We start from the raw sequence: 18777 nt of genomic DNA, 5'->3' as shown, positions 1-18777 counted from the left end.
CAACGAATATCAATTTCATCTTTACTTGATTCCTGATAGCCTGGAAGAATGCAGATTCATTAAAACGTTATATACACATACTTGAACTTTCAGTCACTTTTTTTTGTCAAACATTTTAATTTTAGTTTTATCTTAATGGCATGGTATTTCTGTGATAGAAAAAAAAATGTCAACAGGCTTTAACTGGGCAAGTTATAGAATTTATGTGGCCTTAACCTCCTTGCAAGTAAAAGGAGGTTTGAGACCTTAATTCCCTTCTTTCTGTAAGATTCTACGACTCATTATTTTGTTTCAAGCTAATGCTCTACCATTAATATGTTGAAGGTAAATAGAGATTTATTGATGGATCAAGGCTGAAAGAATCATGAAGGAATCTTAATGTGTGCACTTATCACACATTAAGTTATTAGGTGTGACAAATCTGATGGCTTCTTACGTCCTTTTGTTTCTTAGCCAAATGACATCAAAAGTAATCCATCTGCAGGTGTACGTGAATTTCATGAGATTTGACCATAGAATGACAAGAGTGCCAGCCTGTCACACACTCTCCGTTGGCAGACAATGAGTGATGGTTGAAGTTAATTTAGGCATATTTTGATTCACTTGCTGAGTTATAAACCATTTCTAAATGCAAGTCCAAAAAAAAATGTTCACAACTAAGGAAGGGGTATGAACGTATACTTATATGGATATGTTTATGGCAGCTTTATTTTTAATAGCTAAAAACTATTAGCAACAACCAAATGTCTTATCAACTGGTGAATGATTGAATAAAATGTGGTACGTTCATACAGTGGAACACTCCTACCACATAAGACAGAACAAATTACAGATACATGCCACACCGGGGAGAAGTCTCAGAAGCATTATGCTAAATCAAGGACATCAGACCGAAGAGACGACATACTGCATGGTTCCATTTATAGGAAATTCTAGAAAAGGCAAAGCTGTAGGGACAGAAAGCAGTTCAGTTGTTGCCAGGGCCTGTGGGTAAAAGGAAGGCACTGACCAGAATAAGGCACAAGGGTATTTTGGGGGGTGACGAAAATGTTTTACATCATTTCAGTGGTGCTTACATGAGTGTGTACATTTGTCAAAACTCAGCAAATTGTGCCCTTGAAATTGTTGACTTTTATTCAGTGTAAATTATACCTCAAAATTTTTTTCTTTTTCAAGTTTTAAATTCCAGTTAGTTAGCATACAGTGTAATATTAATTTCAGGTGTAGAATTTAGGGATTCATCGCTTATGTACAACACCCAGTGCTCATCACAACAAGTGCCCTCCTTAATACCCATCACCCTTTTAACCCATCCCCCTCCAACCTCCCCTCCAGCAACCCTGAGTTTGTTCCTATGGTTAAGAGTCTGTTTTATGGTTTGCCTCTCTCTCTCTCTCTCTCTCTCTGTGTCTCCCCTACTATGTTCGTCTGTTTTGCTTCTTAAATTCCACATATGAATGAAATCATATGGTGTTTATCTTTCTCTGACTTATTTCACTTTGCATAGTACACTCTAATGCCATCCTCATTGTTACAGATGACAAGATTTCATTCTTTTTATGGCTGAGTAATATTCCATTGTTTGTTTATATATATATATGTATATATGTATATGCATATGTATATATGCATGCATGTGTATATATACATGTGTATGTATATATGTATATGCATATATGTGTATATGCATATGTATATGTGTGTATATACACACATACATATGCATATATGTATGCATATACATATATATACACATATGTATGCATATACATATACATATATACATACATACATACACATTCATATATACATATGTATGTGTATATATGTGTACACACACACACACAAACCACATCTACTTTATCCATTCATCAGTCAATGGACATTTGGACTCCTTCCATAATTTAGCTATTGTTGATAGTGCTGCTATAAACGTCAGGGTACATGTGCCCCTTCGAATATGTATTTTTGTATCCTTTGGGTAAATTTTTATACTTCAAATTTTATTTATTTTTTTTACAAAATTTTTTGAAACTGTTTATTTTTGAAAGAGAGAAAGAGAGACAGAGCACAAGCGGGGAGAGGCAGAGAGAGGGAGGCACAGAATCTGAAACAGGTTCCAGGCTCTGAGCTGCCAGGGCAGAGCCTGTTGCAAGACCCAAAACCACGAACCATGAGATCATGACCTGAGCCGAAGTCGGACGGTTAACTGACTGAGCCACGCAGGCACCCCTATATCTCAAATTTTAAAACAAACAAACCTAGGGAAGTATCTTGAATGACTTACAAAATGAACCTCAGTTGGGGAAATAATCATTTTTAAACTTTGAACTTTGAAAGCTTATTTGTGATTAAGAATAAAAGATACTAACAGTATTTATTTTTATGATGAATCTATACAAAATTTTGACCCCAAAATGTGTTTGCATAGAAAATGATAAATGTTCAGCTTGCTTTAATATCTCACTGCATTTTTGCTTTCTCTTTACCTCTCTGCCCAACCTAGAAAAACTAATTGAGGGACTCAAATCTCCTGACACTTCTCTCCTGCTCCCTGACCTCTTGCCTATGACAGACCCTTTTGGTAGCACTTCCGATGCTGTAATTGGTAAAGTCATCATCTCTGTTTCTTCAGCCCTGCATGATCTATGTGTCTGTTTCGAGAATGATAACTACCTGGTTAACAGATCCCTATTGAATGGCCCTGCTGGGGAGTGGAAATGCCACAAAGCCTCCTTTAATCTCATTTGTTATCGCCCCAAATGAAGTGTTTTCCCTGCCTTTCCAGGGGCACCACACTGTTATTTTTGCTTTGCTTGATAGCCTGAGATTTCCAAAAGGAATTTCTTATGAATGAGGAGGAATGGAAAAATTCACAATTAATTACAGAAGCTTGATGAAAGAAGTTGCTTTCAAGCTGGGACCTTACCTTTAGCAGATTCTTCTTTAGAAGGCTTCTGTATGTGCCCCGTATCAGAAACAGAAAACACTTGCCCAGTGGTGAAGCCCCATGAGTAGAGTCTGGGACAGGGGCTTAGTCTGCTCAGTTTGGTATTTCCCTGTGCTTCTACAGCAAGGCAGGCATGAACTACAAGATGTGCAGGGCCCCTGTACTCCAGGGCACATAGTCCTTGAACCCAGGAAAGCCATGACCCTGTAGAGGTGGGCCTTCAGCTGCGGGATGTGACACAGTGCAGAATACCTCCCGGCCACATCATGGGGTGGGATTTCAAATGGACTAGTTACCTTCGCCAGGCACAGAGGATGTCTGCCCCCAAGTTTATCCCTTAAGAAAAGCAAAATTACCGGAAGATACTATGGTGCCTTTCAGCCTATGTCTTCTGACATGGAAGAAATCTGCTGGGTGACTCGTGTTCTACATTTATCTATAAAAACTGAAACTCACCAAGATTAGTTATAGTGGTTAACCTTGCACATGCCTGCTCAATCAGTGAAGCCCAGACACTCAAAGCAGCAGAAATAAAGTAACTTACTGTGCTGTCCATCTTGCTCGAGACTGGCATTTTAGACACCTGTAGAAGGAAGCCTTCACAGAATTGTCTGAAGAACGTTTTGACTCCTTTTCCCTTACCATCTGTTCTCCTTTCTTAATGCTCTGTCACAAAAGAAAAAGCCGATGTTGCTGTTGAGAGTCTCATACCGGGACTGGAGCCCCCAGTACCCCAGCGCCTTCCATCCCAGACGGAATCTGTGACCTCGAACCGCACAGGTCAGTCAGGTGTCCTGCAGCTGCACAGACTGGTCATTGTTGTGGCCCTCGGAGCCAGCCTTTCCACCTGTAGCTGATGATCCTGGGCTTAGTTTGCAGCCTGGTTAGTTCCTCCTAGAATGGATGCTCTGTATGGTTACAGCCCCGGCTTCTCGCTGTTTAGTGACGTGTTTCCTTGCTAAAGAGCAGAGTGCTTTTTGGAGCCATGTTCTTTATAGAGTGGTCCTTGGGCTTTCTCTGGTTACAGTGTTTATTTATTCAAGATTCTTTTCACTGGTGGCAGGTTCCCTCCACCTCCTTCCCCAAAGAATTCTGTTGAGCTACAAGGATGGCCTTAACTCCGCTAAGGTGTCTGTTCAGTCTTTCTATACAACCGTGTCAGTGACTTCACGGAGCTACTGCTCTGTGTGTTGACATTCTGTCCTCAGCACAGTGCTTTAATCCTGGATAGCTGGTTTGCTGTTAAATTGTAGGCAGAGTTGAAATCTTCCCCTGGATTCAGCATTGCTTTCCCCCGAATTTCAAAATTCGCTCTTAATAGAATTCCTCAACTGCCCATAAATACAGAGTTGATAACCTGCATTTTTATCGAGTCCATAGTCAACCTTGGTAAAAGAGTCTGATTTTCTAACTTGGAACAGAAACCATTGGAAGTCTAGGAACTGTGAAAATAAACTTACATTTAAGTGGGAAAAAAACGAACATAAAAGATAATGTGGTTCCTTTCTCTTGTGCGTACTTGACTGTTTTCTCTTAGAAAACTTTCCCAGAGAACAATTTGTGTGTGAAAATACTTGAACTCTGAATTTTGCCTTCCTTCTGTTCCTTAACTAAAAGTGAAAGTCATGTGTCCAGAGGAGCAATTCAAATTTAAAGAATACTAGTAAGAAGCAAGATTGTTTTGTTTCAAATGGGGATCTAGTTGAGTTCTAGAAAGTATTGTTTAACCGTGTCATATTCTGCTAATAATAAGTCAGGGACAATCCCCTCCTAGTCAACTTAGATACTTCATCCTATAGTACCTTTTCCCATAAATATTTAGGGAAAGTTTAAGTGAAACTCTTTAGTTGCAAAGTCCTTTTTCCCAAATAGCATTTGCTGAGAACTAAGTTGCTAAAGTTTTATTGGCATCCAAATCACATACTTGCTTACCCAGCAACCTCTGAGCAAAGAATTATTCCATATTTATATGTTAATGTTAAGAGAATCTAGAAATATATCTTACTATAGATGAAAATTCAGCGGGCTTAATATGTTACTTTTGGTTTTCTTTTCTCGCCTTGGCTTATATGTATAACATGTAAATGCAGTAACTTAAAGGCTAAGATCTAATCTCATGGTATTGTGTGTGCCATTTAATGCCATCACTGACCTGGGATGCTGTTAATCTGGACTCAGATTCTCTCACCGGGGAAGATTCCCTGATTGATTGCTCCTTGCTTTCTAACCCTACTACTGACCTGCTGGAAGAGTTTGCCCCCATAGCGATATCCGCTCCAGCCCATAAAGGTAAATGCTTTCCTGTCCTCTGGGGCACGTGTATCCTTAAAGGAGATCTGAATGATTTCTGAGAATTTTTCTTACCAAAAGTCTTTGGCAGTGAAGTTTTTTAGCCCCCTCCTCTGTATGGAAAACTTGAATTTGTACTCTTAGCCTCTGTGTTAGAATCCCTCTCAGGAAGAGTACCTAATAAGGCTTAGACAACAGGTTGGTGTAGGCATTGCTTTCTGGCAGTCTCCTGGAATGCACATAGTCCATGGTCTCCATTAAAGGCAGAGCTACGTACCTTTGCGGTCCACGCATGTAGATGGTTGCGTTGACTATCCACTGACTCCCTTTTATTATTAATTAATACGATACTTGTTAGTCTGAGACCTTAAAATTGTTTCATCAAATCCGATTTAAAATTTTTGAGTAGGGATTGCTATGTTAAAGAAGCAGGCCAAGTCCTCAAAGTCAGTCTTCAAAGGTTGAACTTATAAAAGTTTCGAATTTTGAGTCATGATTGGTTACTAGATTTCTCTTTCTGATCTACGATTTTCACTTCTTACTCTTGGGTTAATATTGGTGTGAAATGCTCCTGGACAGAAGTAGCTTGAATTGGGCTCTCTTCAGTGAGTTGTTCGTAGAAGTGAGAGGCACAGAGCCCGGCTTACTCTATGCAGGCATTCACTAACCTTTCTGTACTTGGGTAGTGAAATTGGTTTTCTGGAAGGAGCACATATATAGAAGAGGAACAATGTAAGTTTCTTCTGAAGGAAATTCAAGAAGTAAGCCTCCCTGAGATGACTAAAAAACAGTTAGTTTGGGGCTCTCAGGTGGCTTAGTCAGTTAAGTGTCCAACTCTTGATAACAGCTCTGGTGTTGATCGCAGAGCTGTGGTTCAAGCCCCTTATTGGGCTTCACGCTGGGCATACAGCCTACTTAAAAAACAAAACAAAACAAAACAAAATTAGTTTATGGTTTGCAGTGGTAAGAGCTGAGGTTTTGTTTTTACCCTTGACAACATTAAAATGATTATGTTTTTATAGAGTATGTGTTTTTAACCAATTATGTCTGGCAGGAGTGTGTCAGCAGTAATGTGTAATTACAGAGAAGCATCATTTGCAGAATAGGTGCTCAGCTAGCGCTTGTGCTGGTAGGATAGTCTTTATCAAAATGGAGGATATCTAACAGACTTCTGCTTGAAATCTCAGTGCATGTGATCTTGGGCCCCAACATTCCCCGAGGCATCAGAGTTGTTGGAAAGTCTTTCTTCCCAATCATAGGACAGCAAGTCTTTTCAGAAAGATTGTTTGCCTTGTATACAGCAGTTACTACTAATTACCTCCCCCCTGCCCCTAGCTTTGAGTTTCTTGAATATTGTTTGTTAGTCAGGCCCCTGTTTGCTCAATAAGGAAGATAAATGACTAATTCCTGTGCCTTTGTGAATTACTGACGTTGAAGAGAGATTTCACAATAACTACAATTAAAGGTCTTAAAATGGTAGTAGAGATCATTCTATAACCCTTCTCCCTAATCATTTATGAAAGTCTTAACATGGCCAGCCTGAAACCATTTTTTTTCTGTTTCCCTATATTTCAGTTTTGCTACCTTTGTTTCCACTCATGAAAATAAGCATTTTCATCTTCAAAAACAACAGTGATTGTATAGGTGGAACTTTATGCCTCTGACATGTTCTCTCATTTGCTAATCTCTGCCTCTGTTGTTTCTGCTTGTGTACTTGCATTCTGTATTAAGCTGCAGAAGATAGTAATCTCATCTCAGGTTTTGATGTCCCTGAGGGCTCGGACAAGGTGGCAGAAGATGAGTTTGACCCTATTCCTGTATTGATAACCAAAAACCCACAAGGTAAGAAAGAGAGGATGGGGAAAAGAGAAGAACTTGGCATCACAGCTGTTTACAAAATAGTAATGTGCCTAATCTGCGAGAGGGAAGAAAGCATCAACACTTAGTGAAGGGAACTGGGGTAATGACAGGCCTTGGGGCTGGACCAGTATAAGATAGAGACACAGATACAGATGGAGATGTAGTTACCTTAAAACGTCACTGTGGTGTTTATTCAGAGAGAAGAAAAGTATTTAACTCTTTGACTAAAACCCAGTTTTACAAAGTGTCAAGCCAAAAATAAAGTGACCTTTAGTCAGTAGAAACCTGAAGTCATATAGACATATATTAAAAAAAAAAAAAAAAAAAAAAAAAGCACTGAACATTTTTTAGCACGATTTGAATAATCTATAATAAATATTCTTCCCAAAGAGATTAAGCATGGTGCTTTGATACCATTTGTATCTTTTGGACATTTGTGGAGCATCTTTTTTCCTCTTTGATGGATTATAACTATTTGAATGTGCCATGAGACACTGAATTACCATGGGACCATCTCTATATTTCTTAAAGCATGTTTCTATCGCAGTGGTCTTAATAACAGATTTTTCCCCAAAGCAATAGCTGTTGATTTTTACTTTATCAGAGAGATGAGTTGATATCATGAGGAAGTTAGTGTACAGCCAGCAGGTCTCAGGCAAAATGTATAGGCGTTTGAAAACAGCATCCTCTCTGCAAGGTGTTCTGCCTGTGGTATGGTGTGCACACAGTGCCTGAAGTTCTGGTGGGAGGTGGTGCATATCCGACTCATATGTTTAAAAATCAACACGTAAGAGTTTGCAGATGTAAATTGTTGCTTCTCCAGGGTTTTGTTTTGTTTCTCCTTTGCTTGCTCTGCACATCTAAACCTTAACCCTCTGTGTTTTGTACTGAACTCCTATTTCTCCACTTCCAGGTGGGCACTCTAGAAACAGCAGTGGGAGCTCTGAGTCCAGTCTTCCCAACCTAGCCAGGTCTTTACTGCTGGTGGATCAGCTCATAGACCTGTAGCCGTGACCCAGTAGCAGATGCAGTTCTGTAACCTTCATACCGTAATATACATTTTCATTACGGAGTTATAAGAAAAATGATTTTTTTAAAAATCTGCTAATAAGGGGCCCTCCAGCCCTTATCTCCTACCCCTTGCCTTCTCCTGTAGAAATGATAAGGAAAGAAAATCTCTTTGGCCCTCCAGATATTCCTTGGCCAGTTCCTCCCTGTTAGTTTGCTGTGTTTTCTCATTACCCCTCTTCAATAGCATTATCTTAAATCAAGCGCTAGATGCCATGAGCTTCACCTCTGCTGGAATCAACTCCACCAAAAGCTTAACTGTAACTGAAACTAGTGAACTGACACCTTTGTCTCATTCTTGCTAGGAATGGCCTCCCACACCAGTCCTCCCAACCCCTGTCTCCTTTGGCCAGATGCTGATGAATGTGTTTCTCTGTTTTTGCTTTTTACGCTGCTGCATTATCATGAGGACATGGCTTCTTCAGTTGGTCTTAACTCTAGGCAGTAGCCTGGAGATGAGTGTGTGATTTAAGAGAGGGTAAAACTGACTGACGGATGGGATATGTTTGAAAAGAGAAATTGAGCCCAGCTCTAGCCAACCAGCTTTGACCTTGTTTGATCATAGACTTAGCCAAGGGATTTTACACCCCATGCAACCTGCCCAGCATTCATCCAGCATTCTGGCTTCCATTGAACCGTGATTTCTCAGATCTGGAGACGTGACTGCAAGTACTTGAGATCCTTGGATAAAATGTGTACATTATATAAAACCCAAGTATTGCCATTCCTTTTCATGTTAACTGTCCCAAGCCGGGATCTCAGAATTAGACCAAAACAAGACAATGGTGGTAATATGATACCTTTTATTAGAAGACTTTTCACTGGGGGGTGGATGGGGGAGGGGAAGGAATTGTAGCAGAAACAGATGTATTTTTCTTGTGATTTTTATTTTGAATCAAATATTGTAAATTGTGTATAAATGAAGACGCTGAATAGTTCTGTTTCCACTTGGCGTTTCAAGTCTGATATCAGGTGTCTGTACAGGGTTTTGACCTCTTTCCCTTGTATAACTACACAGCAATCCTACAGTGTAACATATGGAATCATTTTGAGTAGACTTGTGTGTTGCTTTAAGCTTTCAGCAGGTCCTCTGTCTTTGTAGAATAAGCATGTTGTTTATTTTCAGATAATCAGAAATAAGTGTGCCTACAAGCTGGGCACAATTTGACTCTGGCTACTTACCTTTCTTTCTCTCTGATGTTGGAACTGAAGGATGCAGCCAATGAAATATGTTCAGTTGGTTTTCCTTGGCTTCCTAGATTAAAAAACAAAACAAAGCGTAGTTCCTCACTAACCTTAGAATATTGTTCATAAAATAAATAAAGGACCCTGCACTGACATGACAACATGCCTCATGGTCACCCTCTGTATATGTACTTACTCATTGAAGTGTATCTTTTTTTCCTTACATAGAAAGCAATTTTATAAAATTGCCCTTTTGAAAAAGAGGTGGGCACAGAGCAACCCGCTGTGGTTCTCTTCCTCGAGTGCCGTTTTCCATGATCAGAAGGGAAACTCTTAGTTGATCAGATTTGTACAAATAAAATTCCAAGCCCACTTGCCTGTTTCTCTATCTAGTACTTTTGTTTCTCCTTCCTCACGTTTGCACTTTATTGTGGTGGGGGGGGGAGGGGGGAGGGAGTTGAGCAGCAACAACAGCCTGCAAAACACTGCACTTTAGAGGTCAAGCTTTGACCCCAGAAATGTGAGAGCAGCCTTTGAAGGGCAGCGGAGGAAAAGTCTGAATCTTTTCAGTCTTCCTCCTGACTTTAAATACTTCCTGTGCCAGCTGAAACTAGATGAGCTAAGTAAAGCCCTCTATTAGGATAATGGATCATTTCCAAAATTGAGGGAGGCACCACCTTCCTGCTGAAGATAAAAAAAAAAAAAAAAGATATCCTTGAAGAGCTCTCCATGATTGGATAGCAGTGAAAATGGGACTCGGTTTGCACCTTTGTGGACAGGAATATTACTGAAGATCAAAACTGTATTCTTTTTCCTGGACATAGAAAGAATGTATAATCTAATGAAGGAAATGTTTATTTTTAAATAAGAACAATGTTTTATGCCTATGTTTTCCAATTTGATTTTTTTCATACATATACATGTTAGAAATATAATGAAATATCTAGTTTCTCAATTTAATTGAAACCATGAAGAGTACAGTTTAGAAATTAGGTATCTCTAAATTGTTCCTTTCATGTATTACCCGTAATCACATTGAGATATATTATCTAGTCATCTGGCTCAATAAAGCTTAATGGAGACTGTTAATGAAAATGAACAGACTAGCAGCCAGAGACTGGATGGAGGAAGTCTGAGGGAGATAATGACATGAAATCATCTTGGGTTTGTTCTTTAGGAATGGGGCCTCATAGAGAAGAACTATTTTTCTGCTAAGGTATCCATGTGAGTGACTCAGCAAATGGGACCTCCCTTAGTTTATAGCTTCATCCCTAAGCTAAAAGGGTTTATTTGATATGAGTGAGGTATGCTGATAACTGGTAGACATACGAACTCCACAAGAGGGATCGGAGAGACCAGTCTCTAGTCCATCCACTTCATTTCACATGGAACTGGAGGCCGGGCCAGCTGAAGAGGCCTGGGCAGGACAGGCCAGGTCACCTGGGATCTCTCCCTGACCTTTTCCGGTCACTGGCCAAGCAGCCTTCAGCAGGCTCTTCACTTCTAAGAGCTATTGTTCCTTTTTTATACAATGATGGGTTTGGACTAGATGGTCTTTAAGCTTATGGAATTCTAGACTTCTACGTACATACTGTTATGCTTTGGAAGGACTATGAAGGATTTGTATAATCTGGATGTTCTTCAGTTACCTTCTGTAGTTCTTACTGTTACTGTAGCAGTATTTACATTTTAGAGAATTATAATGGACTTTTTACTAACTTGGGTTGCTCTTTCTTGGTTAACTGAATAGAAGCCTGCATTACTGGACAGTTTGGGACATAGATTCTTTTTTTTAATATTACTCACACACCCCTACCTATTCCAACAAAACAGTGTCAGAAGATTTCAATTCTTTTAAAACATAAAATCAGTGATCTGACACTTAAAAATGGGCAGATACTATAAGCATATGTTTCTGATTTGCTTTAATCCAACTGTGTAAGAGTAGTAACTATACCAGAACACATAACAAATTGTTGGCGTTTTTTTTTTTTTTCTTTAAAGCATTCAAATAACTAGATCACCAAATTCAGGTCCCAGTGTTTCTAAAAACACGGGACTCGGAGGAGATAAGGTTTAAATAGACACTTCTAACTATGATCATAATTAATGACTTCTTTAGCAGACATACCAGAATTTTGACAGCTAATTGAGTGTTGTTCCATTCAAAGGCATCTGGTTTTACTTGGGAAGCTAATACTTACTCTAATGATGCTGCCATCATTTAAGTTATTTTTGAAACTCCTCTCTTTAGAAATACCATCAAGGAAGGTAATAAGGTATAGGAAAATCAGTTGAATTATTATCCATTTAGTATTGCTTTCAGCATCTGGAAGCATCTCTTTCTTGATCTTTTTCCATGACTCCTGGTTTAGGGTAACATTTAGCAAAATCACCCACCCACCTCCGATGAAATGTGGTTACTATTAAAGACAGTAAAAGGAATAATCCACAGAAAATTCCCAGAGAGGAGCTTATAATGGAAAGCGACAACTATCATTCTTAATTTCCTTGATCCTCTGAATAAGGGAACTTCCATAATTTCACCTGTCTTTAGTAGTTTAGAAAATGGAAAGATGTGGATTTTAAAATACCTCCGAAAGAGGTTGTCACTTTGTTCAGTGTCATTTGATACTGGACTTGGCTCTTTCTGAAGTAGAATTATAGAACTTGGATTGCTAATAATTACAGGGAAACAAACTCGAGAAAAATTTTCTCAAGATGAAATCATTAGTTTTGTTTATAATACTCTTTTCCTGCTCTGCTGACAGGTAATTGATCATTTTGATTCGAACTAACAGTTTTCCCCAAGTCAGGAACAGTCTGCCTTCAGCAATTGTATGGGAAGGGGAGGACCTTCTGGGTTGACCTCAGCCCAGAAGTATGGAGGGATCTGAGTTCACCTGAATAAATGCACACTATAGGTATCTTGGGCCAAAGTAAAGTCTCCCATGATGATGTTTGTCTAAATTTCCAGGAGTCTTTAACATTCTCTGACTGTAAGATTACCAGGCTCGTGTAGCCACTAACTTAGTTTGGGGACAAAAATGATAGGATTGCCCAAAGTACTGAATTAAGTGAATTAGAGGCTGCCGGGCAGAACAGAGATACTAGCAGAGGGATATTTAAAATGAAATCTTTACTGAAACACTCCAGATAATATAAAACTGTCTTTTATTCCTCTCTAGAGACTATAATTTTACCAACACAAAGTTAGTCTTTTCATTTTCCACCCTAGTCATGTTCCTGAAGTTGGATGTACTTGGGTTTCTTGAGTCAAAATGAATCCCAGATGGCCTCCATTTCAAATAATCTGTAACAAGATACTACTTTGTTTATCCCGGGTTTCCTTTCACCAAGGTGGAGGAAGGAGTTTCTTTGGGTAATGCTAACTTATGCAGAGTTGCCAAATGGTGGTAGTTGCTTGAATGGAAGACACTTCCTTGGTTCCCACTTTGATGGTAGTATCCTGACCTTACTCTTCTTCCTGTGAGTATTCTGCTCTACCCTATTGCACCTCCCCCCCCTCCCCCTGCCTTATCACATGGTTGTATATTTACCACAGGTCTTTATCATGTCCTCCTTAAGAAGACAAAGCAAACAGGTACACGAAGCTACCTTGTACAGTAAAAATATGAAATTTAAACACTGCTACGCAAATATTGTATAAAAAAAGTCTGTAAACAATTTATTATGTAAACATACAGGGGAATAAAGACTTATCTGTTCAACCAGGAGCCTGATGTTCACAGATGTAAATAACTTAAAATAGCTGCTGTTTTCCTAATCTGAAAACCTACTTTTGCACAAAGGATTTAAACCCATTGTTGAGTGGCAGTAAGTAGCTGTGCACAAGGAAAGTGCGGACACCTGCTGAGGACATTTTAATGAGTCATGGCTACCATGGAGTCAGGGAGAATAAAACCCTCGTGAGCCTGCATTTGATATGACGAGATGCGGGTTTGAAAACGGAGCACAGATTTGCAGCTATCCTCCTCTAATTTAATCTTTAATATACCCAGGCCAGTTTAATTAAACATTTTATGTTGGCAACAGCAGCTTTATGCCCAGGGAGAAATCTCATTTAATTGCTCCACTGGCTTGAGAGGCACGGCATCACTGGCCCATGCTGGCTCCCATCAAATCCCTATTCCCCAGTCATGGGTCTTAATGCCACTGCACAACATATGGTAGAACCCTTAATTTTATTATCGAAGCTAAAAGGTCGTGGAAATTATTAATTTGATGTACACCTCTTGATTCCCTGATTTGGCTCCAAGAGTGTGACTTTCAATTGGCGCTGCATTTCTGACGTTCTTATGAAGGGATATTTTGCTTTCTATTTGCTAAATGTATGAGAAGGTTTCTCAGTACTCCCCAAGTCTTCATTCTTCCATTTTTAGCAAGAATTAGGTCTTTGATACTCCCTGTACCTGTTATTTCAGTTTGTAGTATGGAGGAAAGAAAAATTCTGGATTGTGTGTGATATATTGCACTAAAGAGTATCCAGCCTAAAATTTAAGTCTTCAGATTTTGATTTTTTTGAAAGCACTCTGATGACCCTCTCACTATGTTCATCAGATAAAATTCCGAGGGTAAACGTACCCCAAATCACTCAACACTGATGGTTGCTTTGGAAGTTAATAGGCAGTTAGTGAGGAGAGTTGCTAAGTCATCAGATACTTTTGGGGACTTCTTTCCTACTCTGTCAAGCATATGAACTCTTAGGGAAATCTATACAATTTGGAGCCTCAAAATAGACTAAAATGGCATTATCCCTGATAGAAGTTTCAAAAAGTGTGCTTAGCCTTAACTTTGCACACAGCCCTACATGAGAGCAAGAAAAAGAAGCGTGTCTTGCCTTCTTGCTTAATTTAACACACAAAACCACAGTGAAAAGAGACATAACACAGTTTGAGGGAATGAGAACAAAATGCCCTACTTTAGGCTTTATGATATGAAAGACCCTTGAGCAGACTGTAGGACCATGTCCTGGATTTAAGCCCTCCGCCCCTCAGGGACAACGGGCTAACTTCATTGAGCTCTGTGGTCATGGGGCATCTGCTATGCGTGGTTGGTTACCAGAGGAACGGGGCCAAGACATGAGGTTAAATTAGTGCAAATCCTTCATTGCTAGTAGCCAGACCTCTGCAAACATGTTTTCCTAATAGTGCAAGGCCATCCTCATCTACAAGGACTGTTCACCTTGAAAACATGTGCTTTCCCTACCCCACTAGAACACACTCATATTCCAGAAAGAACCTGTAACTGCCAACAAGACTTAATGTCCATCTTCTGCTCACAGTTATTTAGAACCTCTCCTTCTCTTGACCATTTTGTTTCTTGCGCTGAGAGAGCGTGGATATCTGTGCATCCCCAAACCCACCGGCATTCTTTGGTCTCCAGAATGCCCGGCTTGGAGAGCTGCAAAGGGTAGTTGCTCTCTGCTGTAGTCACACCACACCTTCTCTAAAAAAGAATGAAGAGGTTAAGAGACTTGGCCTTCTCAAGAAAATCCTTTAAATTAGTTTTCCAACCCTAGAAGGCAGAAGAATGCTGAAAAATAGAAATGGATCTGGCCTTGTTTTGAAGAACAGGAAGTAAGTTTTCCCTGCAAACTCAATGTTATAGGGGTTTTGTGACTGTGCTTGTGAATTTTTAAAAGTTCTTGAAGTTTTAGGTGTAGTTTTCCTATTACCATCAAAATCCTAGAATATGCTAGTGTGCCAGGTTTCCAGTCGACCAAGAACCCACTTTTTAAGTAATCTAGAAAGGTTAAGCATGTTCTTCCATCCCGTCCAGCTCTGGATGTGGGCATCTCTACTTGGTACCTGATAGTTCTTGAAATGTAATCTAAGACCGCAGGCATCCGAAGTGCCCCTGGTTCTATAGGTAGCTGCTTTTTGGCATTCTCTACACACAAACTGATCTGACTGAATTCAATTTAAATTTCCCCAAAACACCAACTCCTGTCAAACTGTTCAGTTTTCATTATTGATGGCTATGATGCCATTATTAGCTTGACCATGCAAGAAAGAAGGTGTTCCGTTTACTTCCTGTCAGCTGACTAATGCTTTCAAGTCACCTTGTAGGTACACATACTAAAGCTGTCGCTCAAAGAAAAAACTTATCCTCTTCAAAATCATATTCTTCAAACACTACTCAGAAAGCCATTTGGCACCAGTACAGAATTTTACTTAAAGATTCTAATCAGGAATTCACTGAATGCATTTGAACTCTTAGAAAATGAGGGGGGCACCCACCTTTTTTTTCTTTCTGAAAACGGTATTTAAGGTCAGAGCTGTTTAAAAAGAAGCACTGCTAAAAAGTTAATAGAATTCCGAGAAACGAGTATTTTTGTACCGTATCTTCTAAAATGTTCCAATCTCTCTCTACATCTCTTTGCATACAATGTAATGCCTCTAAGTGACTGGTTTCCCAATAAACTGATTTTGATGCCGCTTCTGCTGTGTTCTGTGTGCTTAATTCAAGCAGAAACCTTAGCAGGGGATAATTGTTAGCAGAAGTTTCTACTAGCTAATGATTTGCCTGGAAGGGGAGAGGGTAATGTGGGGAGGGGATGATGGAATTACCTCTGTACAGAGGTTCCAAGTCGTCTACAGAATCCAAACCATTGTACCAAATGCCTGGTGGGTTGGGAAACCCATGATGAAATGATATCTTTACCCCCAACCACCCTTTCTCTGGATTCTTCTTGCTTAGTTACATATGCCTTTTTCCTGCCCTCTTGCTAACATGTGCCCAATGACATACTTCTAACCTGCTAATATTTCTTGGAAGGTAAGCTGTCTTGCATTCTGATAATTGTCTATTTGATTTTAAAAGCCAGAGCACCCTGAGGCACCTCTATCTAGATAGAAGTAGACTGGTAGATTAGAGTTTGCAAATATTTCTGTAATTATCCTTGTATTTTACTCCTTCTGCCTAAAGGACTTTATCATAGATTCATTTAAGCAGAGGAGATCTTTGGTAACTTAGAAGACTGAAAACAAAATTCCAGGGCAATTCCAGCTGAAGGTGATTTATTTAATATGATTTTGACTATGTCTCCTCCCCTTAGAAAGTGCCTTCAGTATTGGTATTTGGGGCACTCTTGTGCTCTTTGAGTAGTGCTTATGATGTAAATCTTGTATTTATCAAGCAGCTGTGTTCTGCTGCTTTTCCAGGGTGGTGGTGGGGGTGGGGAGGGGGGTGGTTTGGGAGGAATCTGTCCTCAGATACAGGCAGCATGGAGCAGATGACCACATGTCAGATACTGAATTGCATTTGTCCCCAGACAGTACTTCTACATAATGCAGAACTGCCATGGTGTATGTGGACATGAGTGACTGGGTTTGTTTTCATTCCATCGTGAGCCAGTGCCAGGTAGAGCAGGTGTCCGTGTCTGGCCCCGCGAGTAGGAGCAGCTCATAGTTATGCTGAATGTCTGTGTGCCTAACATCTTCATCTCCTTTCCTGTACATTGTGCCGATCATGTTCCAAAATGTGATACAGTGATTGCTTGTGTTCCAGTTTGTGTGCAGTTTCCTTGCCTGACTTTTATTTTTCTGTTTTTCCTTTTCCATTTTCAACCTTTATTATTTGGTCCCACAATGTTTCTGCCGCGGGTTGACCGTTAAATGTTCCAAGGAGAGTTGGACTGATCTGTGCATTAATTCTGCATTTTGTGCTTTTCTAGGTCTCCAGAGAGAGCCCAATCCCTGTCCTGTAATAACTGTAGAGCACTTTAAAGACTCAGCGGGTGTTAAAGGCCTTCCCTTGTATCCAGATCCCTCCAGAGTACCTGGCATGAAAACTCAGAACAATTTAGAATCTGACTACTTGGCCCGAGATGGCCCTTCAAGCAACAGTTCATTCCACAGCAGCGAAGAGGAAGGGACTGATCTCGAGGGGGACATGCTAGACTGCAGTGGGTCCCGACCTCTCCTCATGGAGTCTGAAGAAGAGGATGAGAGCTGCAAGCCTCCACAAGGGAAACTGGGAGGAGCCATTCCATTCACTCAGCCAGAAGTCTCTACTGAACAAGCAAAAGCAGGCCAAGGTGGAAGAAAGAACCAGTTCCAAGCCCTCACACAACCGACCACTGATGGTCTCGGGGAGCCAGATGTTTTTGCCACAGCTCCCTTCAGGAGCTCAAGGGTTCCAAGTGATGACATGGATATTTTCTCCAAAGCTCCATTTGTCTCCAAGGGCAGTGTGGCTCCTTCCCAGCCAGAGGAGGCGGACGTGTTCTTGAGAGCTCCTTTTACCAAGAAGAAGAGCATGGAGGAATTAGCAGTTGCCCAGAGCGCCTCCCAGGAGTTGCCCGTGCAGGCCAGTCTCCTCAACCAGACTGACGATGTTCCTTTGCTCCCAGGCCTAGAGAGGGCAGCGTATGCCCCCGTCCGAGCTCAGTATTCCATGGCTGCTTTTGTCCAACAGTCTAACCACCCCTCCCATTCTGTACAAGCAGCAGACCATCTAGACAGCATCTCTCCCAGGGGATCCTCCCTGGAACCTGGGGGTCATCCTAACGACAGAAACAAAGGACCTCAGCCCCAGAAAGAAGCTGTCTCAGGCCCCATGGCTGGCAAACCATTCCGCCCCCAGTCTTTATCCAAATATTCCCGTCACTATAGCCCAGAAGATGAGCCAAATCCAGAAGCCCAGCCCATTGCTGCCTACAAAATTGTTTCACAGACCAACAAACAGTCGATAGCTGGCTCTGTTTCCATCACATCCCTTTCCTCCAGGACTATGGAGCTGCCACCTGCAGATCCTTTTGCTTTAGCACCCTTTCCTTCAAAATCAGGCAAGCAGAAACCTTAGGAGCGATAACCTGAGCCTTAGGCGTCTGTCTTTACCCCACCCTCAGTACCTACCACGTCACTCCCAGCTGAGCCTATCTCAAGAAGTACACCAATTATTATCTTTCAGTTCCACGTATCAGCAGAACTTGTGTGCTCAACAAACTCCGTTGCAGTGATACTTAACTGAAACCCCTTTAAGTTATGCTCATTTCTTTTGTTTATATTGATTTCTGGACTTCCAGGCATTTCCATCTCCACCTCCACCCAGAACTCTGCTTTCTTTGTTTGCCCCAAAACTGCTTGAATCCAGAAATACTTCACCCCAAACCAAAAGGGGCCATGTTACTGCAAGGTTTATTCCTGCAGTTTCCGTTCTGAGTCATGTCCATTGGAGGACACAAGATTAGTCCCTTCAGGACTTGACTTAACGCTCTTGCAAAGGGCATATTTCTGGAAGGAAATGCAAGATAAAAATCCTGCAAATCAAAAGGAAGTGTGATCCTGCAGATACTAATCATTCCTGTAAAACCAGCAACTCTACAAGGATTCTCTGGATCTGTTTCTGAGTCTGTGCGAGCCAGGCTGGCCTCTCACACATGAGTGTGGGTGTGTAAC

General features: G+C 40.6%; 1 protein-coding gene across 21 annotated transcripts in view; it reads left to right on the top strand.

Moving 5' to 3' along the window:
- The window catches only part of AAK1 (AP2 associated kinase 1), a 166157-nt gene extending 147737 nt beyond the window's left edge, over positions 1–18420 (top strand). For 7 of the 21 annotated variants that reach the window (XM_019827338.3, XM_011281115.4, XM_019827332.3 and 4 more), the window contains 5 exons: positions 2507–2608; positions 3629–3730; positions 5129–5239; positions 6971–7081; positions 17052–18420. In XM_019827338.3, coding sequence (XP_019682897.3) covers positions 2507–2608; positions 3629–3730; positions 5129–5239; positions 6971–7081; positions 17052–18181 — 1556 coding nt within the window. In that variant the 3' untranslated portion in view covers positions 18182–18420. Of the gene's footprint in view, positions 1–2506; positions 2609–3628; positions 3731–5128; positions 5240–6970; positions 7082–8012; positions 15816–17051 lie in introns of those variants that run through there. The other 14 variants (XM_011281118.4, XM_019827342.3, XM_019827341.3 and 11 more) reach the window with 8 other exon arrangements.
- Positions 18421–18777: the final 357 nt, after the last annotated feature.

This window comes from Felis catus, chromosome A3, assembly GCF_018350175.1.
Source record: "Felis catus isolate Fca126 chromosome A3, F.catus_Fca126_mat1.0, whole genome shotgun sequence".
Taxonomy (NCBI): Eukaryota; Metazoa; Chordata; class Mammalia; order Carnivora; family Felidae; genus Felis; species Felis catus.
This window is presented reverse-complemented; position numbering and strand designations above follow the sequence as displayed.